This window comes from Mauremys reevesii, linkage group 9, assembly GCF_016161935.1.
Source record: "Mauremys reevesii isolate NIE-2019 linkage group 9, ASM1616193v1, whole genome shotgun sequence".
In the NCBI taxonomy this organism is placed as follows: Eukaryota; Metazoa; Chordata; order Testudines; family Geoemydidae; genus Mauremys; species Mauremys reevesii.
This window is the reverse complement of record NC_052631.1, coordinates 49500791-49527717: the sequence shown is the minus strand read 5'-3', so window position 1 is coordinate 49527717 and position 26927 is coordinate 49500791. Positions and strand designations below refer to the sequence as shown.

The window sequence follows — 26927 nt, the reverse complement described above, 5'->3', positions numbered from 1 at the left end:
CTTGCCCTGCTCTGCCCGCTCCTCTGGTGGCAGAACAGGGCAAGCCCTTGCATCCCAACCCTGCTCCCCAGCAGGAGCGCCAGCTGGGTGGAGCAGGACAAACCTCTGCACCCCAACCCTACTCACCAGCAGGAGCGCCAGGCAGGGCAAGCCCCGACCCCACTCCTCGGCAGCAGTGCTGGGCAGGCGGGCAAAGCGGGGCAAGCCCCTGCGCCCTGATCCTGCTTCCTGGCAGGAGCGCTGAGGTGGGGGAGTGGGGACAATTGCTCTGGCCCAGGACCCCACTAAATTGTAATCCACCTCTGGCTGGATGGAAAAGCAACTGTGGCATAAATGGTGATGCACACTGTGTGCTTGTTTCACGGACTGACAAGGTGTGTGGTGTGTTTTGCACTTAGAAAGGGCCTAATTATTTTCTATGTTCTTTGCAGGGAGCAGGTGTCTTATCTGTGGCCCTGGTACACAGTTTAGGGAACAGTGTCTCCTCTCTTTACAGAGGGGCTGATGGAAGGGGCCATTTAACACAGCTGGTAGCAAAATATGAAAGCTCTCTTCTCTCAGTCATCAGCTGCAAGATGAAATGGAGGATGTTTACAATCAGGAGTGTGTCATTCACCACCCTTAAAAAGAATACCCTCCAGTCTGGACAATGACTTAGAAAAATCAAGCAGAGACTCAGCCGCCTGGTCCTTTATCCAGGTCTGGAAGCTGGCTGCTAGAGGCTCAGTCTGAAGGCATGCAGAGTAGTTTATTCATTCCCAGTTCAGAACCATCTCCTGTATACAAGCATATGTGCATGCATGCTCCCCTCTCCCCAGATATACATACTTAATGAGCTCCTTCTCGCGGACCTCCAGCTGCAGCATGATGGCACTGAGCTCCATGTACAAGTTATTGGCTCGCTCTAGCTTCCTCTCATAATGTTCACGGATATCTAATGCGTGCCTGTTAACAAGAAAGGAAAACTAAGGCTCAACTGGACAACTCGGGGATCCTGACTCAAGAAGGGCAGAATAAACACGCCTTATTTGAGAAAGGTGCGGGGAGGTAAGTCAGCAATGTTCTATGGCCTAGTTGTCACTAGGGTTTATCTCGACAGGCCAACACATGTGAAAACTACCACTTTAGCTAATGTGGTTAAAAACACATCTGTTTTCCTGGTGGGGTTGCTCTTGAAGTGCATTTCTGCTTGGGAGTGTACATTTGCAAATCAGGAGACAAATTAGAGGTTAATGTTTAGAAACAAAGGGACCTGATTAGCTCTGAGAGAGGCAGGGAGGTCATTACATCTCACTGTGGTCAGTAGCCCCAAGGGGGTAGAGAGGTGAGGGGTGAGATCCTCGACAGACCTGAGCTCTTCTCTTCGGCGACGAATTAGCTCTTCATCTAGCCGGTGTATGCAAGTTCCTTCACTCTTAATTTTCTCAAAGTGCTTCTTTACTTCTTCTCTCCATTCAGCCTGTGGGATGGCATTTTATATTCATGGTTATACAGCCTCATGATTCATGGTAGAGACAACTCTGCAGCAGAGGAGTTCATTCTTCTATTACTGGGACATTCCCATACTCAGGCTACCATTTACGAGTGTCTCATCACCTGTCCACCAAAGAACCTCTGTCCTGATCTGCCACACTCCTGCAGTATGGAGCCACCTTACAGCCCATCCATCTCAGTCCTGGCCTGCAGCTCTCTTTTGCTATTGCAGCATTAGGGCTGCCCTCAGCAATGCCTAGTAGTACCGCCTAGAGCCAGGTATAGTGCAAGCAGGCATCATGCAAGTTTCCACAGACAGCTCTGCAACGCACTCAGTCCAGACCTGCAAAATTCCCTGTTATCCGTGTTCAATCTATCGAGACCCTTAAACTTCACCCACCCTGCAAGTATGGAAGTGCTCTCCAGGTTCCGGCTACTCCATAGAGACTACAAAGCACATCATATGGAAGCAAATGTCCACCTGGCATTAGACGTCTCAAAGTCATTTCACATGGCCCCTGAGTTAGATCTGAATTGTGCCATAAAACCACAACATTCACTGTCCCTCAGTGAGTGTGTACTGTGAGATCCCAGCTCTAAGTGGCTATTGCAGGCACTAGGGCCATCAACACTGGGTGACTGCCTGGTAAGCTAAGACTTGCATATGAGCTGTTTAGTGATCTTAAGATATGTTTTCTCCGTAATGCCTTTGTTCTGAATAAATAATACTTATGAAGCCTACAAAGGCTGGCTGGTCACTGGTTAACCCTGTCATTGCTCCCAAAAGGACAGGATGGCAGGTGCTGAACTTAAACCGGGGTTGCTAAAATGATCATAGTGAATTGCAGCCTAACTCCCTGCTCTAGAGGGAGAAAGTCACAGAACCTTGCCCCAAGTAAGATGATAGCTAGAGACCTAAGCCTGGTGCCTGCCTTCAAGGAGGTCACGAAGGAGTGAGAAATGCAGTTCTCTCGGGAACTATGACATCAGGGACTGAAAGTGGTCCCCACAGCACTCCTGTATTCTGCCCCTGCTCCCTCACATACAGTCAAGCGGGTTGTGTAATGAACCCTATCTAGTCTGCTTCCTGCAGAAGCTGCATAAGATCAGCAGAATAGTCCTGTTTCTCACTAAGCCCTCCCATCCTGTCACATCAGTCCCCCACAAATCAAAGCCAGGCTATGCCTGCATTTTCGCACTGTGCAGCCCACCCAGGACCCGAGTCCCAAGGTCTCAAGCTGCTGCCAAGAGTCCCAGGAACCCCAGGGACATAAGCTCTGCTGCCCATTGTAGTTCTATCCTAATGAGTGTTTGGTCACTTCCCAAGTCTATGAGGCCTGGTAGTGTGTCTACTGGCACAGTATTAACCCTCCAAAGAAGTCGCTAGCCCTCGTAACCCTAATGTGTAGAATCACACTTTGTGTGCTCACTCACCATACAGGATAGAGGGGATCATCCCCGTCTGTCACCCTGTGAGCAGCTGATAGGGCCAGGGAGCTGGGACCCTGGGGATTCTACACAGCTGTCTTTGTCTCTCTGCTCTAGGACAGTTGTGGCTTGGTTGCAGCCTGAGCTTGCTGATACTGTTCTGTCTGTCTGGTCTGCAAATGCTGTAAACTGCTATAAATGCCGGACTGCAGACCAGGCTTGCTAGCCATTTGTAAATTGCATCAAGGCCTATTGGGCTGCAGGCTGAACTTGTAGCTGCTGCAGCTATTGTTGTGCTATTTAGGACTTCTGCCACTTCTGTCTTTTGGGTAAAGGGTGTCTGGAAACACCACTTCTGGTACAAATGTCCCCACCCTGTTTTCTGAACACAGCAGGTGCACACACACATACGGTTTGTGTCCAAAGCATAATCCCTCCCTAGCAGAAGCCTTTATTGTTAACATAAATAATAAAACATATGCCTCAGCCTAAGATTTTTATAAGGTTGGCTTATTATTGCATTTTCCCTTGCAAGACCCTCCTGTCCTTGCCCTAGTCCTCTCATTCCCCCTCAGACACAAACCAACCGATTACCTCCTGGGCTGGAGTCCCACATGGTCTGGCTTCCAGGATGAGTCAGTAATAGCTGCGAGACCCCGTAGCCCTCCAAGCACCACCAGCTATGGTCAGTCTGTATTTACCTGGGATTTGAAATAAGTCTCCTGAGGGGTGCCAAGAACGTCAGCAGATGCAATGTCTAGGTGCATCAGCGTCTGTCGGAAAGAGGGACGGTTCCGGGGCTTGCTCTGCCTGAACAGAACAACAAAGTCAAGTTAAGGGGACATGCTACAGAGTTAAAATCACACTAAAAGTGTTTTACCCACTACTGGTACAATCAACCCTATGGGTATGTCTTCACTAGCTGGATCAGCGGGCAGCGATCAATCCAGCAGGGATCGATTTATTGTGTCTAATCTAGACACGATAAGTCGATCCCCAAGCGCTCTCCCGTCGACTCCTGTACTCCAGCTCGGTGAGAGGCACAGGCAGAGTCAACGGGGGAGCAGCAACAGCAGTCAACTCACCATAGTGAAGACACCGCGGTGAGTAGATCTAAGTATGTCGACTTCAGCTACGTTATTCACGTAGCTGAAGCTGCGTAACTTAGATCGATCCCCCTTCCCCCCCCCCGCCCCAGTGTAGACCACGCCTCAGATTGCAGTAGCTGGAAAAGAGCAGAGCAAAGAATTCTCTTTCCCACCCAGTGTGTTTCCTTGGAGCACTTGACAGCTTGCTGTGTGTAAGCCCTTTCACTGTTGCGCTGTAGTCAGTTTTCCCTTCTACAACAACAGGGCAGAGAGAACATTTGTAAAACAGGAAACTGTGATTGTAAAATCACAAAAGTCAACAAGTGGCTCAAGGCAGGCAGAAAATGAATCGACTCTAATTCATTTGGCGAAACTGACTAGATTTCAGCCTGGTGTCCCTTGAGTTTCTGAATCTGTGACTGACATATTTAGAGCACCTCCTGAAAATTACAGGTCAGTGAAGAATAGTCAGCATCACAGCATGGTTTCTTCCTCATTTTCCTAGTATACTAGCCAGAACGGATGGCTGCTCATCTTGGCTAATGTAGGAGAATCAAGGTATTCTTTAATATTCCATTCCCCTTAGGGATTCCCTGCTATTATTGAGTCTGAAGTATGAAGACTCAGCATTAATGCCCTTCCTAAGAACAAGACCTTGAGCTCTGTAACCTGGCAAGAGGAATATATGGAGAACATGACCCACAACCACATGGGTAAAGTCCCCAATCCAGCATGCAGCTGGATTTCCTCTATAACTAGCTCATGACCAGCCATTTTGACAGAAGCAGCGAGGTCCCCAATAGAAACATATTTCCTTGGGAAAACTTGAGGTCAAACTTGCAGGTATGAGATGCAGGTCAAAAAACAGGTGGATCTGTCTGCATGTCATATAGAGAGGTTTCTGTGCATATGAGGAGGTATGCAATTCTTAACTAACAAACAGCTCAGACTGTACTGCTCCAAGAGCTGATAGCTGTAGAGCCAACAGATGAAAAAGAATTTGCCAGGATTATATTAATGGATTCACAGATTCCAGGGACCACTGTGATCATCTAGTCTGACCTCCTGTATAACACAGGACATAGACCTTCCCCAAAATCATTCCTAAAGCATTTCTTTTAGAAAAACATCCAATCCTGATTTAAAAATTGCTGGTGATGGAGAATCCACCACAACCCTTGGTAAATTGTTCCAATGGTTAATTACTCTCACTGTGAAAAAATTTACAGCTCATTTCCAGTCTGAATTTCGCTAGCTTCAATTTCCAGCCATTGGATCATTTTATACCTTTGTCTGCTAGATTGAAGAGCCCATTATCAAATATTTGTTTCCCATTTAGGTTCTTATACACCCTGATCAAGACACTCTTAACCTTTTTTTTGTTAAGCTAAATAGATTGAGCTCCTTGAGTCTATCACCATAAGGCAGGTTTTCTACTCCTTTAATCATTCTCAGGCTCTTCTCTGAACCCCTCTCCAATTTATCAACATCCTTTTTGAATCATGGGCACGAGAACTGGATGCAGGATTCCAGCAGCAGTGACAACAGTGACAAATACAGAGGTAATATAACCTCTCTACTCCTACTCGAGATCCCCCTGTTTATGCAGCCCAGATTGCATTAGCCCTTTGTGCCACCAGCATCGCACTGGGAGCTTCTATTCACCTGATTATTCACCATGACCCAAATCTTTATCAGAGTCACAGCTTTCCAGGATAGAGTCCCCAATCCTGCAAGCATGGCCTATATTCTTTGTTCCTAGATGTATACATTTACATGTAGTCATATCAACACACATATTGTTCGCTTGTGCCCAGTTTACTAAGTGATCTAGATCACTGTGTATCAGCGTATCATTTATCACTCCCCCAATTTTTGTGTCTGCAAACTTTATCAGTGATGATTTTGTTTTTCTTCCGGGTCATTGATAAAAATGTTAAACAGTGTAAGGTCAAGAACTGAGCCTTGTGCGACCCCTCTGGAACACACCTACTCAATGATGATTCCCCATATAAAGGACCAGAAAGAGGGGAGACATGACTGCTAACACAGACGGGACAGAGTCAGACAAGATTGTTAGGGCTTCTAAGCTCTTAAACATTCTTCTTAATTTGGATATTTTCACCCTCAGACTGCAGAATTTTCAGGGAGGGGCTTGAGAAGGTGTCCTGAGTCCAGGAATAATCTGGAACAGGGAGCCAAGAGGCAGGAGCATCCTCAAATTGACACAGAGAATTAGCTACAGCACAGAGAGGGTGCACCTCTCCAGCTCCCAGCGGAAACAGAGACCAGACTGCCTCTGCTGCAGGTCGCAGCCTCCCCTCTTTCACCACCTAGAACCATGCCAAGGCTGGGAACTGGGTTCCTCCTCCTTTGCTCCTATTGCTTCCAATTCTTCCCTCCTCTTCTGAACAGCAGTCCACTCAACAATCCTCTCTTCCCACCCTCCGAGCAGCAGTTCCGTACCACCAACCTAGCTCCAGATCCACAGTCCTCTGAGTGACTCCTGGTTCTCCTGTACTCAGCCATGGTCAGGATGAGCCTTTGGCCACCTGCCTCTTCGCCCTCACCTCCCCATTCGATCTGCTGCTCTCCAGCATCTCTCTCACTTGCCCTGGTCGTCCCCAAGCCCTGCCATGTCTGATCTCTCCATCGCCGAGTTCCTTTCTCTGACCACCCTGGTCTCTTTCAGCATCAACAGCATAAGTAAGTGCATGCTGTTTGTAGGAACTCCAATGCCTTGCTGGTCACAAGTCATTTTGCTTCATGGCAGCGGGACATGGGATGTCAAATCCAGCATAGTGTGCCACCAGCACACGGTCGCTCTCTCAGCAGCAGTGGTGTTTTTTAAAAAGAGAACTTTGCTCTGGATCCCACCCCCCAGTCCTTACTCAGGCACCATTTCCACTGACTCCACTGGGAGTTTGGCACAGCCAGGACTGCAGGATCAAGCACCAAGTCTGTGCAAGAGATGTGGCTCTTACCATGTTTGCTTCATTAGGATTTTGAACCCATCTGGACAGGTGGAAGGGACAGGAAGGTGCAGGCTGTTACTTCCCACTCCCCAGATGATAGCTGAGGAGTCTACATCCTTGTATGGAATCTCTCCTGTAAGCAGCTCCCACAGAACTACCCCAAACGACCTGTTGCAGAAACACAAGGACAAACCTTCACAGTGAGTTACACAGGTTGTGAACAAATTCTGTAACAGACTCACACTTTCTGTTTGGTTATCAAAATGGGCAGCAGGTTACATCTGGTTTTTGAAAATGGATTCAAGAATGGTAATGTTCATATATTTAACTAGATAAGGGTGTTATCCAGGGATATTTTTACACTTTGTGCAGCCTCTTTCTGCTACTGTCCTAAGCCCTAGCCTTTTATCCACAGTTGCATCGGTTTTAACTTTCACTTTACACTGAAAAGCTAAACCAAATCCTCCTCCTTTTGGGGTTTTTAATCTCAAAAAGATATGAAGTTATGAGCAAAATACAATGGAATATGGGTAAAATCTACAATGGAAGGTCATAGTCTTGCCAATTCCAGTAAACTAAATGGCAAAGTTAGTTTTCCAAGCTGTAATCATTGTTGATCAGGGCTCCCTTGCTTTGGGATAAAGTGAGAATTTATGTGTATTCATGATAAACCAGCTAACAGACTTCCTTTGGGGTTTTTTTTTAAAGCAAACACTCCCCCTGCTGGCATGTTTGCTGAACTATCCAGGCCCTCTGCAGACAAATGCTTCCAAAGCTAATGAAACACAAAACAGCAGCAATTATTACAATGTGAAAGTGAGGAAACAAACACAGCCACTGTGTAGGTGCCACTATTTGGACATTTCAGACTCCACTGGAGATTCCCTCTAGTCCTAACTTGAAGAAAGATGAACGAGAATTGTGTTAAAGCCAATCATGGCTAGAGAAGTATAAGGAGAATCTGTCCAAAGCAGGCAATCCACACTACAAGAAATGAAAATTACAAGTAAGAAAACTAAATTTGCCTTTCTCCTGTAATGAATCCAAGGCTCCAGGGAGAAGTCATAATTCACAAAAAGGTAGCAAGGAATGACTGCCATCTACCAACCACATAGAGAGCATCATAGAATAGTAAACTGATGCCAAAATGGTTAGTACAAAGGCAAAAGAGAAGTAATCAAGAGACAAAGAAAAGCACTCACTGAATAACCATTCCAGAAGCTAGAATTAGCCTGAGCTGCAGAGATGTGGTAGTGAGTTTCAAAGTCCAAAATTACCATATCCCGGAAGGAATAGCATCTTTCTATCTCTTTCTCTACATATCCTTGCACACTGACTACATTTCCCAGACCTGAAGAAGAGCTCTGTGTAAGCTCAAAAGCTTGTCTCTTTCACCAACAGAAGCTGGTCCAGTAAAAGGTATTACCTCACCCACCTTGTCTCTCTCATATCCTGGGACCAACCTGGCTACAACAACGTCGCATGGAACAGAAAAACATGATCCTGTGTTTGTTCACTGTTTTAATTCTTAAAGGGGCAGGTTTTTGGGGCCCACTTCTGTGAAGTGCTAAGGACCTTCATCTCTCAACATCCTCAAACATCTAAATACACTGAATTTGTATTGCTTTCATAGCCCCACTCCTCATTGTGGAGCATATAATTAGGGCTCTTCCAAATTCACGGCCAGGAAAAATGTGTCATGGACCGTGAAATCTGGTCTTTTGTGTATCTTTACCCTATAATACACAGATTTCACAAGGGAGACCAGCGTTTCTCAAACTGGGGGTCCTGATCCAAAAGCTTGAAAGATTATTGGAGGGGGTTGTGGTATTGCCACCCTTACTTCTGCGCTGCCTTCAGAGCTGGGTGGCCGGACAGCGGCAGCTGCTGGCCAAAGGCCCAGCTCTGAAGGCAGCAGTGCAGAAGTAAGGGTGGCAATACCATCTCACGCCATCCTTTTTTCTGCGCTATTGCTGGCCGTGGCACTGCCTTCAGAGCTGAGCTCCTGGCTAGCAGCCACTGCTCTCTGGCCACTCAGCTCTGAAGGCAGCACCGCTGCCAGCAGCAAAGAACTAAGGGTGGCATTACCGTGACCCCTCCACAATAACCTTGCGCCCTTCCGCACCCTTTTTGGGTCAGGACCCCTACAGTTACACCACCATGAAATTTCAGATTTAAATATCTGAAATCATGAAATTTATGATTTTAAAAATCCTATGATCATGAAATTGACCAAAATGGACCATGAATTTGGTAGGACCCTACATATAATACTTAGCAGCATCTCTGAGAATGGAAAGTCCAGTAGAGAGCAGTGAGACAGACCTTCTGGTGGGGAAAGAGTGCTGAAAATGCTATATAATGGGAAGATATGACTGGCTGAAAGGAAGATGAAGATGTGTAATTAACATGACAGCACTGCTTACCAGATATCCACTTTTTCAGAGACGGGCTCATTCCGTATCACCTCTGGGGCCATCCAAGCCACGGTGCCCGCAAAGGACATTTTTGTACTTTTATCACTGAGTTCTTTAGATGTACCAAAATCTGAAATTTTTACTGCATCTGTATGAGTGACTAATACACTGGAGAGAGAGGGAAAAACACAAGGTATCAGTAGTGAGAAAACACTTTGCACTTCCATAGCAACTTTCAGAAGTGGATCTTAATGTTCTTTGTCATCTACTAACACTGCCAGGTATAAAATATACCTATTTTATCAATGGGCAAAGTGAGGGTGTAGAAATTAGTGGTTTATCTGGACCTAGCAGCAAGGAACTAAAGCTTTAAAACAGTTTGATCAGTAAATGGAATTAATTTGCTAGTTTCAGTAAATTCTCTCCCTCTGTCCAGAACAACTTTTTCCTGTGTAACTCCACCAGATCCAATTGTTCTGCCAACGCGGGAGGGAGTCACAATTACCTCTTCCCTGCTTTGCATCATAAATGAGGTAGTGCTGAAATAAAAATCAGTAAAGCAATCTACACTAACATTTTTGCTTGTCTGTCTCCAACCCTGTCTCCAAAAGGTTGCCAATCCCTAGTATACAGTATAATTAGAGGTAACAATTACAGAAAAATGTAGAACTATTTGTTGGAAAATTTGTCTTGATATTCAAACTAGCAATAATAAAAATAATAAGTGATGTAATAATAATAACCTCACTGCCCAAACAATGTAACATACCATTTAAAACATTTACAGTCAAATACAGATACAACAACAGAACCACAGTCACACCGTGTGCTGTAAACAGTGAAGGAAGGGTGAGGCTGAAGCAATGTCCAGGGTGAACGAGATAAGGCAGCTGGGCAGTATCAGCAGGGGAGCAGGTGTAGGAGAAGAGGAAGATGCACATTCATGAGAGCAGGGGATGAGACCAGAACAAAACAGACACGAAGGACAGACAAAATAAAGAGCAGGAGGAGACAGAGTGATTCACTTTTTCAAAAGGGCAAAACACCCATCTCATTAGCAGACATGTTTCCCTACTATTACTTTCCCACATAAGCAACTGGTTCAGTTGCCACAGGGATGTTATGCTACTATAAATGGGAGCAGAGATGGTCCATGCAGTTAAAAACAAGTCAGAGGAACCACAGGACAAATCTCTCTCAAGTTATGGGCCAGACCATGAGAAAGTTTAAGGGCCCGTGACTTAGCTCGATATCCATTTGCTGGAGGAATTCACTCAAAAATCTACTTTTTTAGTTTTAAGCACCCAAGGACTCACTTTGGTGACTTGAGGTCTCGGTGGATGATTTTATGAAGGTGTAAATAATTCATTCCACTTGCGATCCCTGTGGACCAGTCCACAAGCAGCTGAGGTGTGACTTTCCGACCCGCTCGTAGCACTTCATAGAGCTGTCCATGTGCGCAGTACTCCATGATAATACAGTAACATGGGGCTTGAGTGCAAACTCCCCTGTCAGAGAACACACACAAACAACATACACATTACTGCAAATCAAACCCAACACTCAGTATCAAAGGGATTCTCTGAACTCAAAAATATACCATTGTGATCTGAATGCTCACAGCTCACTGACTTTCATGGCAGGGAGCTGTAGGGGCTCAGCACATTTGAAAATTAGACCATTGTTCTTTATCTGGAACATGTCAACCGTGCACCTGACTCATACGTGGAGAAATTAAGTTTCTCTATAGAAGCAGAAGCTGCTCTGTAAGTTTATGTCTTTGGCTTTTATGTTTTAGGGTACATCCAGACTACCTGCCGTACCGGGGATTGATATATCGCGTCTCGACGAGATGCGATATATCGATCCCCGAATGCGCTCCCTGTCAACTCCGGAACTCCAACAGAGTGAGCGGCGGTAGCGGAGTCGACAGGGGAGCCACGGCCATCGATCCCGCGCCGTGAGGACGGGAGATAAGTCGGAATAAGATAAGTCGACTTCAGCTACGGTATTCCCGTAGCTAAAGTTGCGTATCTTACATCGACACCGCCCCCTCCCCCCAGTGTAGACCAGGCCTTAGTATTGACTTTCATTCTCCAGGGATACAGGCACAGGAATGCAGACATTGCCATACAGGTCCAGATCAGACTAGAGAGCCTCCTGGTCAAGCAATGACAGGGGCTCCTGATGCTTCACAGGAAAACAAAAAACATGCTTTAGTAAATGCTCAGTCAGGAAGAGCTCTGGAACACCAGACACATAGCAAATACAAACTTGAGTGTAGTTTATTGCCAAAATGCCTGAAGAGAGCTAACCTTCTGTCAGAAAACTTCCATTCTATGAAACCCCATTAGTCCCCCAGCATTTTGATTAACCAGCTAATAATGTGACACTATTAGCTTAAAAGTAATATTTCTATTACTATTTCCTCTACATTTTCTCCTCCTCCCTTCCCACTAAGATTACAGAAAACAGATCCATCTCCAGTCAGCAGGACTTAGACTTTATTTTTTACTTCGGGTTTGTTTGTATTTGTTTGTGTGGTGTTCCTACGTCAAAGTTAGGTCAAAATAGTAGGTTTCATATTTATTCCATATCTTGTCAGACATGCTTTGGAGAAACATGGCTTGTGTTCATTCAACCACTGCAGTCACCTTCTAACTTGTCACATAATTCGTTTGGTTGGCTTGCCTTCTACTAAGTCACTCTGGGCTCAGTTTTACAGTTGCATCACGCAAAGAGCTCCCACTGAATCAGCAGGAATTCCACATTAAAGCAGCTCTAACCTGGACCTTGTATTAGTATTCAGCCAGGTTAACAGAAAAAGAGTTCATCTCCACTCCATTTGGAGCTAAATTCTTACTAACACTCCTTACACTAAGGAAATGATTTCTGTCCACCATATATTTTAGTATTATTCAAAAATCCTCTTGCAGCAAAAGTTAAATTAGGTTGGGAAGTATCTGCAGGCATCACTTGGATAACAAATGGGGTTAGGAGTAAAATCTACTTAGATTATTTGCCTGTACTATATGGTTTGTCTTCTTAGGACATGGACTGTGTCCATGTTTTGTACCACACCGAGCATATCAACCACGCCCAGTAAGTAACTCCAGTAATAAATTACCTACTTACACCACAGATCTGCAAGACCTGGTTTTGCTTTATGCCCACTCTAGTGTTATGCCTGCTCTGAGAAGATCTGTTGCAAGTTCAAGTACAATTCAGTTCAGTCCTTTAAGAGGACGAGGGCTATAGAGACTGATAGCACTGCGGGAGCTCTTGCCTTTATGTTTTGCAATAACATGAATTCAGAACTGTTTAATGGCAAAATTTTGGCAAGAACATTGTTGGAGGAAAGCAATAAGGTTTTGGCTTTAGAAAGGGTCCATACACCATCCTGCCAGCCCAGGCTGAATGCAGTGTGCAGAATACCTCATTCTGTCCGCTAAAAAGCAGCATTTCCAATCCCCATGTATGCTGCTGACTACAGTATACGTGCAGGTGGATGGGCCCACACCAGCACAGCACACACCCCATCAATGCATCAGACACGCCCTGACCTAGCACTCAATAGACACTGACAAGGAAATCCTCCCCACTTGCTGTGAGAGAGAGGAAGAAGCACCCTCAAAGCTCTTCTGATTTAAACAAACCTGTGAAACATAGAACACAAGTTGCCCTGAGTGTTCACACTTTCATGGGATACTCACATAACACCGAGTTAGGCTTGTGCTTGAGTACCTTGAAAAGTCGGGGTTTAACTAAAGAGCAGGTTGGAAAAAAGGCCATGTCCTTTAAGACATTCTCTGGCGTATGGGCCATCTCAGAGAGTCCTCAACCTGCTGAGGAGAGCACACCATCACATAGCCCCCTCAAATCACATTTCACAGAGCCTTGCAAACTTGTCCTGCCGAGATCTGCTCCTAGGATGAGACCCTGAAACTGTCTTGATGCAGGCAAGCTACAGCCCAGGAGGAATCCCTGGTAGTCTCTGGGAATTTTAAAACCTCAATAAGGACTACAGTAGATCTTTCTTTGTTCGCTCCCAGACAGTTATGACTAGAGAACGCACCTTCCACAGGGTGTGAGCTTCACCAATTGCAAGACTGCTCTTGTGCCTGTCATCATTCTAGATAAGGGCAGACCTGCATGCCCCAGTGACATGGATTAGGCACCACCCCAGCCAGTTACTCAGGGATCACCCACTGATTGCTGCCAGTTGGAAAGGGAGCATTTTGTACTGGCAGTTGTTGCTGCCCACCATAAACCTGAAGCTGTTCCTGTTCTCTTGTCTGAATGTTCTTGGTTTTCACCATTGTCTTTAAATAGCTTCACTAAGCATAGCTGGAGCCTGCAGAGCACAGTCGAAGGAGCAACTCATACTCACTCAATGGGGAGAGGAATTGCTCTTCTGATCAGATCTGTTCACTCTGCCTGACTACAGCTCTACGCATTGCCCTCCTTCTACCCAGTAGTGAGGCTCTCCCCGATGGACAGGACAGGACAAGTTTCCCATGGGCTTTGAGCAGGGGGAAATCTCTGTGGCAATAGTTTCCTTGGACTTTCCTTTTCCTGTAGATGTGTGAAGTTCACAGGACTGTGTTTTTGTGTGTATGAATGTCAATATGACCTCTCTAGGTTGGAATGTTGCACACCACTTAACAGTGCCCACAACACTACATATCTGTTTGTGAGAGGAGGGGCAGAATACGTTTCCAGTTTGAACTATAGAAGATTGGATAAACCAGAAGGTAATTCCTGTACTCACCAATTGGCCAGGACATGATGGCTAACAATGCCTTCTCTTGGAAAAAAAACAAGTTATTACTTTTCTAGTAATTATCTAGATAACAGAAGTCATGACCTACTTGAAGGCGATGATGTTAGGATGCTTCAGCTTCCGCAAGTGCTTGATGTCTGTTTCATTCTGTTCTCTCACTTTCTTGATTGCCACCTCCTCCGCTCGGAATTTGCCTAAGAAGACAGCTCCTTGTGCTCCACTGCCCAGCCACTGCAGCTCTGAGATCTCCTCAAATGGAACTTCCCAGGTATCTGGTAATACACAAGCAAGGCACAGCTTAGAAGATCTCCAAGTCCATGCAGTGCTATGCTGCAAGGTCATACCAGAGACAGCAACTGTCAACTCCTCTGTCATCTCTCATGACCTTTTCACCAAGTAGCTCAGTAACACATTCAAAATCTTTGTGAGCTGCTGATGCGATACAATAAGTTAATATACTAGAGACTTTCACATCTGAGGACTTGGAGAGTGTCCCTTCTTCGGTGAAGTTCAAGGAGGGACAGAGGAGGGCTGTACAGCATTAAACATATAACTACAGACAATTCAAACACTCCGATAAAAGGAAACGTTTAAAATCCACAATGGCCAAAACAAATTGAGGGTTTTTCTATTGGAAAATCACAGAATCATAGAAGTGTAGAACTGGAAGGGACCTCATTAGTCATCTAGTCCAGTCCCCTGCGCTCAAGGCAGGGCTAAGCTACAACTAGACCATTCCTGACAGGTGTTTGTCCAACCTGTTCCTAAAAACCTCTAATGACAGAGAATCCACAACCTCCCTGGGCAATTTCTTCCAGTGCTTAACCACCCTGACAGTTAGGAAGCTTTTCCTGATGTCCAACCTAACCTCCCTTGCTGCAATTTAAGCCCATTGCTTCTTGCCCTACCCTCAGAAGTTAAGGACAACAATTTTTCACCCCCCTTCTTGTAACAACCCTTAATGTACTTGAAAACTGTTGGCATGTTCCCTCCTGCCTTCCCCAGTCTTCTCTTCTCCAGACCTAACCCCCCCAATTTTTTCAATCTTTCCTCATAGATCATGTTTTCTAGACCTTTAATCATTTTTGTTTAAATGGGGTAAAATAGGGCATAGAAGGGAAGGCAATAAATATGGAGCCAACAGAGGGCAGAGTATAAAACAGTGGTGGGCAACCTGCAGCTCGCAATCGGATTCCCCTGATGGGCCGCATGCGGCCTGCAGGCCGCAGGTTACCAACCACTGGTATAAAAACTGTTTAAAAAGGTAGCTAAGGTTGCTCAGTGACAACAACTACGTTACCTAACACATCATTTGGAAAACCTAAGCACTTAAAGCAAGATAAGTTAACTACATCATAAGAGTTACACTGACCACATAATAAAACACACACATTTTTCTTCAGAACTACAAAGAACTGCATGTTTCCTCACATCGCAACTTGAACTCTGCCCCACAAATTGTACTTTGATATATACTATTTTTATCACCTTGATTTCAATATAAGGCACACATTTTTAATAGTGAGAGTAAGCAAGCACTGGAACAATTTATCGAGGGTTGTAGTGTATTCTCTGTCATTGACAATTTTTAAATCAAGATTGGATGTTTTTTCTAAAAGATGTGTTGCTCTAGGAATTACTTTGGTGAAGTTTTGTGGCCTGTGTAATGCAGGAGGTCAGACTAGATGATCACAATGGTCCTTTCTGGCCTTGGGATCTATGAATCTCTAATTTTTAAAGGCATATAGTTAAATGGGAAATGTCAGTTAATGTATTTGTTTGCAGTGTTGTAATCAGGTTGGTGCCAGGATATGACAGACAAAGGGGATGAGACAATATCTTTTATTGGACCAACTTCTGTTGATGGAAAGGACAAGTTTTCAAGCTTCACAGAACTCCTCTTCAGGTCTAGAGAAGGAAACTACATTGCCAAAGATAAATACAAGTGGGATAGATTGTTAAGCATAAATGGTTCACATGTTGTAAGAGGAACAGGAGTACTTGTGGCACCTTAGAGACTAACAAATTTATTTCAGCATGAACTTTCGTGAGCTACAAATGAAGAGTACAATTAACACCTCTTCAGTCAAGTAGAAGAATGGTGGGTTAGTAGGAAGCAGCATGTGTTACAAGTTGCTGTAAGTGCCCACAAAACCAGTGTCTCTGTTAAGTCCATGGTTTTTAGTGTTCAGCAGAGTTATGAATTTAAGTTCCCAGACTCTTTTGAAGGTGCTGTGCAGATTTCCTTTAAGAATGAGGACTGAGGTCAGACATCAAGTGATGCTTTATGAAGAGTATTTGCTCATGAAAGATATGGTGTTTTTGTCTTTTATCATTTTTCTGTGAGAGTTCATTTGACAGCATAGTAATTGTCTCATTTCATCCACAAAGTGGTTGTTTGGGCATTTGATGAGATACACTACACATTGTGATAGGCATGCATAAGACCTATGGATCTTGAAATGGTATTGATCTTTGTAGCAGTGGAGAGATGTCTACAGGTTTTGCATCTGTTGTTCTGGCAGAATCTGGTACCACTTTGAATTGGTGAGTCCTGGTTTATGGGGAGCTTGTTTCTGATAAGCTTTATGAGGTTGGGGGTGGAGGGTTGTTTGAAAGTCAGAAGAAGAGGTTTGGGAAAGATTTCTATCAGAAAGTGGTCCCCATCAAATACAGGTTGTAATTGTTTGATGATACCCCATATGGAGTCTAGTGTGGGGTGACAGGTGACAACTAGCGGTGTGTGGCTAGTAGGATTTTTTCCCCCAGTATTGAAGCAGGTTCTCCTGGGTACCTGGATGGCCTGTTCCATGATGCAATCTACTTCTCTGGTGGTTTTAAAACTGCCTTCGCCAAACAAGGACACTCCACCAGAGAAGCAGATTGCATCGTGGAATGGGCTGTGTCTGATTTCAGTGGAAAGTTTTTTGCCAAAATCCAATCATCGAAAATCCAAAAAGTTTGATTCAGATATTCTTCTGCAACACTGCAATAGGGTCTTTTGACCAGAGTCTCCTGTATGGACCAGGTTCCCTAGCAAGACTACATTTTCCATGACACACCATGTCCAAGGGACTCTCAGGATGCATCATCAAGACAGGGAGACTATGGCATTTTATGGAAGATGCAGTCTGGACAGTTTCCTCTAAAAATTAGATTTTCTATTATTCAACAAACAAGTAAAATTTTCCAAGGAACATTTGTAGCCATCATATTTATTCACACACAGACTCGTAGACTTTAAGGTCAAATGGGACCATTGTGATCATTTAGTTCAGTGCTTTTCAAACTGTCAGTCCTGACCCAAGAGAGGGTCACAAGGTTATTGTAGGACATCGTGAGATGGTATGGTATTGCCACTCTTATTTCCGTAATGTTGCTGGCAGCAGCAATCCTTCAGAGCTGGGGAGCAGAGAGCGAGGGCTGCTGCCCAGCTCTGAAGGCAGCACTGCAGCCAGCAGCAGTGAGAAGTAAGGGTGGCCTGGTATGGTATTTCTGTACCCATCCACCCCCAGCTTCCCTTTCTCCCCGGCAATGTCCTCTACTTGGAATATTGAAATATGGTAAGCCTACTTTACACTTATTGAAAGGCTTCAGTGCCTTTGACTGCAGGGATAATGATTACATACTTAATTTGGTGCTCCTATTCATATGCACAGTAATTTGCTCTCACTTTTGGGGTGTGTGTCATCACAGCGTGAAATATATTTAAAGTGGGGCTCAGCAAAAAAAGTCTGAGAACCCCTGATCTAGTCTGACCTCCAGCCCATTGCAGGTGACAGAACCTCACCCATCCACTCCTGTAATAGACCCCTAACCTCTGGCTGAGTTACTGAAGTCATCAAATCATGATTTAAAGACTTCAAGTTACAGAGAGACTGCCATTTACACTAGTTTAAACCTGAAAGTGACCCATGCCCCATGCTACAGAGGAAGGTGAAAAACCCTCAGGGTCTCTGCCAATCAGAAAGGGGGTAAAATTCCTTGCCATACAATATTTGGGGTCAGGAATCAGTTAGATCCTGAACATGTGGGCAAGACCCACCAATCAGACACCTGCGAAAGAATTCTCTGTAGTAACTCAGAGTCCTTCCCATCTAGTGTCCCCCATCACCAAGCATTGGAGATGACTGCTAGCAGAAATTATGTCACTGTAGGGAGTCTCATCATACCCATTCCCTCCATAAACTTATCAAACTCAGTCTTTAAATCAGTTAGGATTTTTTGTCTCCACTGCTCCCCTTGGAAGGCTGTTCCAGAGCTTCACTCCTCTGATCATTAGAAGCATTTGTCTAATTTCAAGCCCAATCTTTTGAGGGCCAGTTTATATCCATTTTTTCTTCTGTCTACACTGGCACTTAACTTAAATAACCTCTCTCTCTCTCGCCCCCTCCCTGGTATTTATCTCTCTGATGTATTTAGAGAGAGCAAACATATCTCCCCTCAGCCTTCTTTTGGTTAGGCTAAACAAGCCAAGCTCTTTGAGTCTCATAAGATAGGTTTTCCTTTCCTCGGATCATCCTAGTAGCCCTTCTCGGCACCTGTTCCAGCTTGAATTCATCTTTCTTAAACATGGGAGACCAGAACTGCACACAGTAGTCCAGATGAGGTCTCATCACTGCCTTGTATAATGGTACTAACACTGCCCTGTCTCTACTGGAGATATCTCACCTGATGCATCCTAAGACTGCATTAGCCTTTTTCACGGCCACATCACATTGGTGGCTCAGTCATCCTGTGATCAACCAGTACACCCAGGTCTTTCTCCTCCTTGTCACTTCCAAGTGATATGTCCTCAGCCTATAGCAAAAATTCTTGTTGTTAGCCCCTAAATGCATGACCTTGCACTTTTCACTATTAAATTTCATCCCATTTCTATTACTCCAGTTTACAAGGTCATCCAAATCTTCTTGTATGATATTCTGGTCCTCCTCCATATTAGTAATATGTCCCAACTTTGTGTCATCCACAAATTTTATTAGCACAATTCCACTTTTTGTGTCAAGGTCTTTAGTAACAATGTTAAATAAGATTGATCCCAAGACTGATCCCTGAGGGACTCCGTTAGTAACCGCCTTCCAGCCTGACAGTATGACCTATTGTAGTCTCTAGTCTCCCCTTCTGCCAGTTTCTTATCCACCTTTCAATTCTCATATTAATCCCCATCTTCTCCAATTTAACTAATAATTTCCCATGTGAAACTGTATCAAATGCCTTACTGAAATCCAGGTAGATTAGATCTACTGCATTTCCTATGTCTAAAGAAACAGTTACTTCAAAAAAGGAGATCAGGTTGGTCTGGCATGGTATACCTTTTGTATAACCATGTTGTATTTTACCCCAATTACCGTTCATCTCTATGTCCTTAACTACTTTCTCTTTCAAAATTTGTTCCAAGGCCTTGCATACAACTGAGGTCAAACTAACAGGTCTGTAGTTTCTCAGATCACTTTTTTTCCCCTTTCTTAAAAATAGGAACTATATTAGTAATTCTCCATTCATCGGGTTCGATCCCTGAGTATACAGATTCATTAAAAATCCTTGCTATTGGGCTTGCAATTTCATTTAATATTTCCTTTAATATTCTTGGATGAAAATTATCTAAACCCCACAATTTCATCCCATTAGGCTGTTTGAGTTTGACTTCCACCTCGGATGTACTAATTTCTACCTCAATATCCTCGTTTCCGTTAGCCACCCTGTCACTACCTCTAAACTCTTCATTAGCCTTATTAAAAACTGAGGCAAAGTATTTGTTTAGGTGTTGGGACATGCCTAGATTATCTTTAATCTCCACCCCATCCTCAGTGCTTAGTGGTCCCACTTCTTTCCTTGTTTTCTTTTTATTTATATGGCTATAGAACCTTTTATTATTGGTTTTGATTCCCTTTTGCAAGGTCCTACTCTGGTTGGCTTTTGGCTGTCCTCACTTTATCCCTACACTTTCTGACCTCCAAGAGGTATCTTTCCTTGCTCATCCATCCATCATCTTCCATTCCTTGCAGGCTCTCTCTTAATCACCTGTTTGAGATGTTTGCTCATCCAGCTGGGTCTGCAACACTTCCCTATGAATTTTTTCCTCTTGCTTGGGATGCAGGCTTCAGATAGTTCCTGCAACTTTGATAAAGTCATTCCAAGACTCCTCTACATTCAGATCCTTGAGTTCTTCAGACCAGTCCACTTCCCTAACTAATTACCCCCCCCCTTTTTTTTAAGTTAGCCCTTTTGAAATCAAGGACACTACTTGCAGATCTATTTTTGTTTAGCCTTCCATTTAGTTCAAAGTGAATTAGCTCATGATCACTTGAACCAAAGTTGTCCCCTACAACCATTTCTTCCATGAGGTCCTCACTACTCACCAATACCAAATCTAAAAGAGTATCACCCTTGTTGGGTCACTGACTATTTGGTGAAGAAATCTGTCAGCTATCACATCCAGGAAAATCTGGGCCCTACTATTATTAGTAGCACTTGTCCTCGAAGCTATAGCCAGGAAGTTAAAGTCTCCCATAATCACACAATTCCCAGTAGTATTTATTTCATTAAAAACATTAATGAGGTCTCTATCCATATCCAAATCAGATCTTGGGGGTCTGCAGAATATGCCAAACACTATCCCAGGGGAATCTCTAGTAGCTTTCTTTGCCAAAGTGATTTTGGCCAAAACAGGCTCTGTCTTATTAATTCAATCACTTCTAATTTCTTTACAGTCTACCTCATCATTAATATACAATGCTACGCCACCACCTTTGCCTTTATTTCTGTCTTTCCTGCACAGCACACACCTTCAATACCTGTACTCCAGTCATGACTACTATTCCACCATGTTTCTGTTATCCTTACAATATCTTGTATCAGAGGGGTAGCCGTGATAGTCTGGATTTGTAAAAAGCAATGAAGAGTCCTGTGACACCTTATAGACTAACAGATGTATTGGAGCATAAGCTTTCGTGGGTGAATACTCACTTCGTCAGATGCATATACAGACCCAAGAAAGCTTATGCTCCATTACATTTGTTAGTCTATAAGGTGTCACAGGACTCTTTGTTGCTTTTTATAATATCTTGTTTCACTTCCTGCACCAGTAGTTCTAGTTCCTCCATTTTGTTTTCTAGGCTCCTTGCATTGGTGTACAAACATCTAAGGACTTGGCTACACTGGAGAGTTGCAGCGCTGGTGGTGGCTTTACAGCGCTGCAACTCACTCACCGTCGACACTTGCAGGCACATACAGTGCTGTATCTCCCTGGCTACAGCGCTGGCTGTACTCCACATCGGCCTGGGGAATAATGACAGCAGCGTTGGTGATGCAGCGCTGCTCCGCCAGTGTGGCCACCAAAAGCGCTGTTATCGGCCTCTAGAGGTATTTGGAGCTATCCCAGAATGCCTGTTCAGCCACTCTGCTCATCAGTTCGAACTCTACTGCCCTGGCCTCAGGTGACCCGCCCTTTAAATGCCCCAGGAATTTTAAAAATCCCCTTCCTGTTTCAGGGGCGGCTCTAGGAATTGCGCCGCCCCAAGCAGGGCCCATCCCAAACATCCCAAAGCCCTCCTTAGAGCACCACTGTAGTAGCTATTTGTTGACCATCATAATTTTGTCTCACCTTTGTTCTCCTCTTCTAGATAAGGTGGAACTCACCAACAGCACACACTAAACCCCAAACAGGAGACTTAGAACTGTCTTTCCCATGAATAGGAACAGATTTACGTATTTTGTAAGAAGTAATTAATGTCAATTAATGGAACTGCCACTCAGTAGAAGAAAATATATTTACAAGAGCCTCTACTACTTATCAGGTAGAAGCAGGGTAGATGTGGATTTCCCAATTGAGTCTGAGAGTTAGCAGTGACTGATTTTCAAGATAAGTTCAGTTCAGTCAGGGTTCAATCAAGTTCAGTTCAATCATCCAAGGTGGTATTTACAGCTGTGTTGTTGTGGTTTTGTTGTTTCTCATTAGCAGATCCCCTTACACTAGACTTGGAGAGATGGAGAGTTTCTTTACAGGTCATTTTGTGTTCCTGCATGCCAAGATCTTACAGCTTGGCCCATCCTTTGCTCTCCCCTTTCTATCAGGAACTTAGCTCAGAAGTGAAGTTCATGGAGTCGCATTCAGCTGTTTAGATTATGGAGCCATGTTTTGGTGTTTGGATATAGTTCTAGCCATTAATATCTCTGCTATTCCTCCCTGTAGCATATCCTCTGGGATCCTCCAGGGATCAACATTAAAACCAATTCATCTGACACAGCTAATGGGAGTCCAGATTCATTCATTCTCCTGAAAATCACACAATCTCACAGGTTAGCAGGTTTCACCGTCAGTATTTTTAAAAATTCTGGGGTCCACACATAACCCATTTTCAGATGCTGATGTAGGTGTTTCTTCACCACATATCTAATAAATCGCTTGGTCAGTGTCCATATTCCAGTAAATTATCTGTCTGGATCCAACACAGTGATGTGCAGTATAGCTCTATGCCAAAGTAACATTAGCAGACACCCCTACAACAGTTTTACTTCCTCTGACAGGCTGGGGGAGACTCCGTCCAGTGCAGAGTGAGTTCACCCCATCCTTTGAGCTGCCCTCTGTCTCTAGACAGCGAGACCTAAGGGCTGAAGTCCATAGAGTTGCCCCAAACTGCAGGGCTCTAAGGCCCAATGTAATTGCCCTGATCCACATGGTGGTAGGGTCACATGATCTATGTCGGGTGCTAGCCCTTCTCTTTAGGGCAGTGAGTCCTAGCAGCCAAAGTCCATAGAGATACCCTGGATTTGTAGGGCAGCAAGGCCTAGTGACCAGAGTCAGAGATACCCGGGTTCGTGAGGCAGTAAGGCCTGGCAGCCAGACTCAGAGTTGCCCTCCAGGCAGGCTGTATGGTCTAGAGGCCCATGGGGTGGTGGGGTAGTGGACAGGTAGGGGGACTGGGTCCTCCCTGCTCAACTGGATGGATAGTCCCCCTCTGGGCTACTTCCTACCATGTTACTCCTGGTGGCAGTCTGCGCGTCTTTGGGGTCTCTGGGTTCCTTGGGTGGTGCAACTCCCTGTAGCTCAGACCTCCCTGGGGCATCCACAGGTAGACGGGTATCTGCTTGGGTCTTGGTGCCTCTGGCTTCTGCGGTCCGGGGCTTCAGTGGTTCCTGGCCAGGAACTGGCAAGGAGCATCCTTTCTCTCCAGCGGTCAACCCAGACTGAGCTGGGCTGCTCCCTCTTATACTGGTGCTACACCTGGAGCATGCCCAATAGGGACGTGGGGGTGTGGCTTCCTCTGCCCACAGTGAGGAGTTAATCCTTCCCAGTCCAGCGCGGGGTGAGTTCACCCCGTCACACTTCCCTATTTCAAATGACAGCTTGTTCATTCTAATCTGCATTTTTCCTTTCCCAAAGCTGGGGACAGGTTATATTTTGAAAGATATAATATACATAGGCCGTAAGCTCATAACCTTATTAACATATATTAACAATTTTCGTTAATATCCACAATTTTTGGCGATCCATTTGTTCTCACACCACCTCTCTCTGTCCTGCTCTTTTATATCAGAATTAAAGGATGCAGAGCATGATAACTGTCCACAAATATATGAAAAGTGTAAACACTAAGATCACAGAAAAATTGTTCCACGTGGGAGAGAGGGGAGATAAAAGGAAGGAGTGGAGAGAAATGTTAAATGTTGAAAGTCTTCCTGACAACAAGATGTGTGAGGCGGTGGAATATTCTCACAGGGAAGTGATGGAAGCCCCAATGTCTCAGATATTTAGTACCAGACTAGACACAACACTAGCTAATACATACAGCATGGGAAAATCCTGCATTAAGATTGTATGGTGGAAGGTGTGTGAGCAGTTCCAACTATTCCTCCACTGTACCTTACCTTGCATTTGTCAACATTATTTTTAATCAGCCATGTGCTGCCCAATCACCTAACTTGATTATGTCCCTGAGGTTCCCCACAGATTTCTCTAGTCCTGACTAATTTAAATAATTGTCTTAACTTCAATGTCTGTCACCTCCCAGTTCAGGGGATGGAGATGATCATGTAAGTGGTCTTTTCCATCTCTAGCTTATACAATTCCATGCTTGTGGTTCACTACGGAGTAACTGTTTTCTGTGCAACTCTTTGTGTTAAGTATGGGAGTGTCAGACAAATGGTCATGTGGAAAGCTGGGAAAGGGATTTCATTGCTTTTAGCATCTTCATCCTCACAAACTCTACTTTAAAAGCAATGAAGGGAAAAAGAAATGCACTGGGAGCATTTCTGAGGTGCAGGGCTTACCTTGTTGCTGCAGTTTGTAGTCCGTGGAGTATGCTTTCCCTATGATGTTCCATACTGGCCTCAAACAGCCAAAAAGTCCCTCAAGAAACCCACTGCTCCCACTCCCGGATCTGCTGAACTGGATTTTAATGTCATCTGTCCCACTGTTATTCTCTCCATCCATCGTGTTACTGTGGTCCTGGGGCACAGCTGTTTCAGCTTCATCCTGTTCTCTCAACTGCAGCACACTGTTCTCAAACTGGTCTCTAGAGTCCTCGCTGACGCTGGTCAACACCGCTGTGGTGACTGGACTGCCCACATTTTCTATTAGATCTGCCTGAAGTAAGCCCTTCTCTCGCACATCCTCTATGATCTCAGGTGAAGGATGGTTTCCGGTGGGTGCATGATCACCATGTATCCCACTGAAGTCTTTGTCTTCACTGAAAGTTTTGTTGATCAAGTTTGTAGAGGAAGGCCAGCTCAGGTGCTCCTGAGGACTGGCCATGGTGCCGTGCATGTGCATGAAGCAGGTAGTACAATGCGGTGTTTAGAGAACTAATGATACACAATTCAGATGCAACAAATGGCCCCAGCACCTGAAATGAGAGAAAATGGGATAAGAAATATTTTTTCTTTTCTTAATCACTACTGTTTGGTATTTCTATTGTGTGCTCTTTTCTGGAGAAGACCTGATAATGAGTTTAACTTGAAAACTGGAGGCCCAATGATATTTGGTAAATGATTATTGAAGTTAAAAAATGACAACATTTGTTCCCTTTGACACGTAACTCAGTGCACATCATCAATGGGATGGTCCTTGTTATTTCTCCTCTGGGTTACCCACCATGAGTCTTTTCTGGGAAACTCAAATAACTGGCAAAGGCTGACCTGTGAATCTTCTTACAGGAAAGGCCTGTGTCCACTATGTTACCACCAGGCGCAGTACCCCTCTGCAAAGACACTAGTCTGTTCTAAGTGGACCCAACTGCTCAGTCTCACACGTTTCCATGTCAACTGGGTCTGGATAAAGATTCTGGCTATGTAGGACAGACCCTTTGTCTGAGCCCTTCCCTTGGGATGGTGCAGCCACCCCAGACCTTGAAACCAGTGCCTCAGACCTCCTGAGCCCCCCAGTCGCTTACATGCATTCCTCCAGAGCTCCACCTTGATGTGGTCACTCTGGCTTCTAGTTCAGCCCCTTCAGGGACATCAAAGAACACAGGGTTAGCAAACCAATTTCTTGACCAAAGTCACTTTACTCTTGACAGCATCAAAACTTACAGATCTCTTCAAACACAACGGAAGTCCAGAGACACTGCCTCCCTTAGTCTGATCTGTGTCCCTTCTATGAGTCCAAGGTTTGTCAGCATTTCAGGCTAGGGTGACCAGATGTCCCAATTTTAAAGGGACAGTCCAGATATAAGGCTTTTGCCTTATATAGGTTCCTATTATCCCCCACCCCCGTCCCGTCCCTTCTGCGTTCTCTCTCCTGCTGATGTGGTGACAGTCAGCCCCCCTGCTCAGAGCCGCACACCCTCTTTAAAAGAGTCTTCCTCTCCTGGCCATGTGCTCCCCTGGAGTGCTCCAACCTGGCGAACACCCATTGTTCCATGGAGGTGGGGTAGTAAGAGAGAGCCATTCCAGAATTATAGCCCCTGATGGCTCTGTGATGGCTTCTCAGTGCTGGTGTCAAGTACCTTTCCTGAGGAGGGATGTTACCGGGAATGCAATCCATTAACCGTGGCTGGGCTGGGTTAGACATGAGTTCTGCACATAATACAAAATGGAGTTCCCCCTTTTATACAGACATATCCCACCATCACACGCTAGGTCAGAGACAAAATGCTTATCCCACTCCCTCTGCTCTGAGGGCCCAAGCCAAATCTCACTGAAGTTAATGGAAAGACTCCCCCTTGATTTCAATATGTCAACAGGAGATTTTTGATTAAAAAGCTAGAAAAGTTTCCTTAGGCAAAGAACAAAGGTCCTGAAGTCTGAAAACAGTCACCAAAGGAAGAAATGGAGGAGGTTGGAGACCACAGAACCTCAATGGGAGGTGCTGGGCGTTTCGTTCTTTTGAAAATTAGACCACTTAATTCAAGTGACTAAATATGGTGTTAGACAGCTAACATCAGGATGTTTGAAAATCGTCACCCCTGAGCTTGTGTTCTACCCCTCTTTGAGGGAGCAGCACATTGCAGAGATAAAATAATAATACCACCACAGGGGGAAGTTCAAAAGCCTGAGGGTTTTTTTTTTGTATCATTCATCTCTTTCTCTGAATACACATACAGTTTTATATATAAAGCACACACTAAAAGGATGCTATTACGGTTACAAAGTCAAGTACTTTAAAGTAACAAAAATACTATGTAATTGTGTAATTAAAGTCCATAATGCATGAGCACAGGAGGCTGAATTAAGATTGCACAGGCAAGCTGAATTCTGGCATTTCCTAACTTTTGAGTGCTTGACTTTGCAACCTAAATAACATTTTTTAAAGAATTGCATGTCA

General features: G+C 44.6%; 1 protein-coding gene across 7 annotated transcripts in view; it reads right to left on the bottom strand.

The window, feature by feature from the left end:
- MAP3K13 (mitogen-activated protein kinase kinase kinase 13) overlaps positions 1 to 26927 on the bottom strand; it is a 144185-nt gene that overhangs the window by 22094 nt on the left and 95164 nt on the right. For all 7 annotated transcript variants that reach the window (XM_039488924.1, XM_039488923.1, XM_039488921.1 and 4 more), the window contains 8 exons: positions 24434 to 25008; positions 14253 to 14436; positions 10698 to 10889; positions 9391 to 9549; positions 6974 to 7132; positions 3603 to 3711; positions 1350 to 1459; positions 829 to 945 (listed from right to left, as the gene is read on the bottom strand). In XM_039488924.1, the coding sequence (XP_039344858.1) occupies positions 829 to 945; positions 1350 to 1459; positions 3603 to 3711; positions 6974 to 7132; positions 9391 to 9549; positions 10698 to 10889; positions 14253 to 14436; positions 24434 to 24935 (1532 nt within the window). In that variant the 5' untranslated portion in view covers positions 24936 to 25008. The remainder of the gene's footprint in view (positions 1 to 828; positions 946 to 1349; positions 1460 to 3602; positions 3712 to 6973; positions 7133 to 9390; positions 9550 to 10697; positions 10890 to 14252; positions 14437 to 24433; positions 25009 to 26927) is intronic.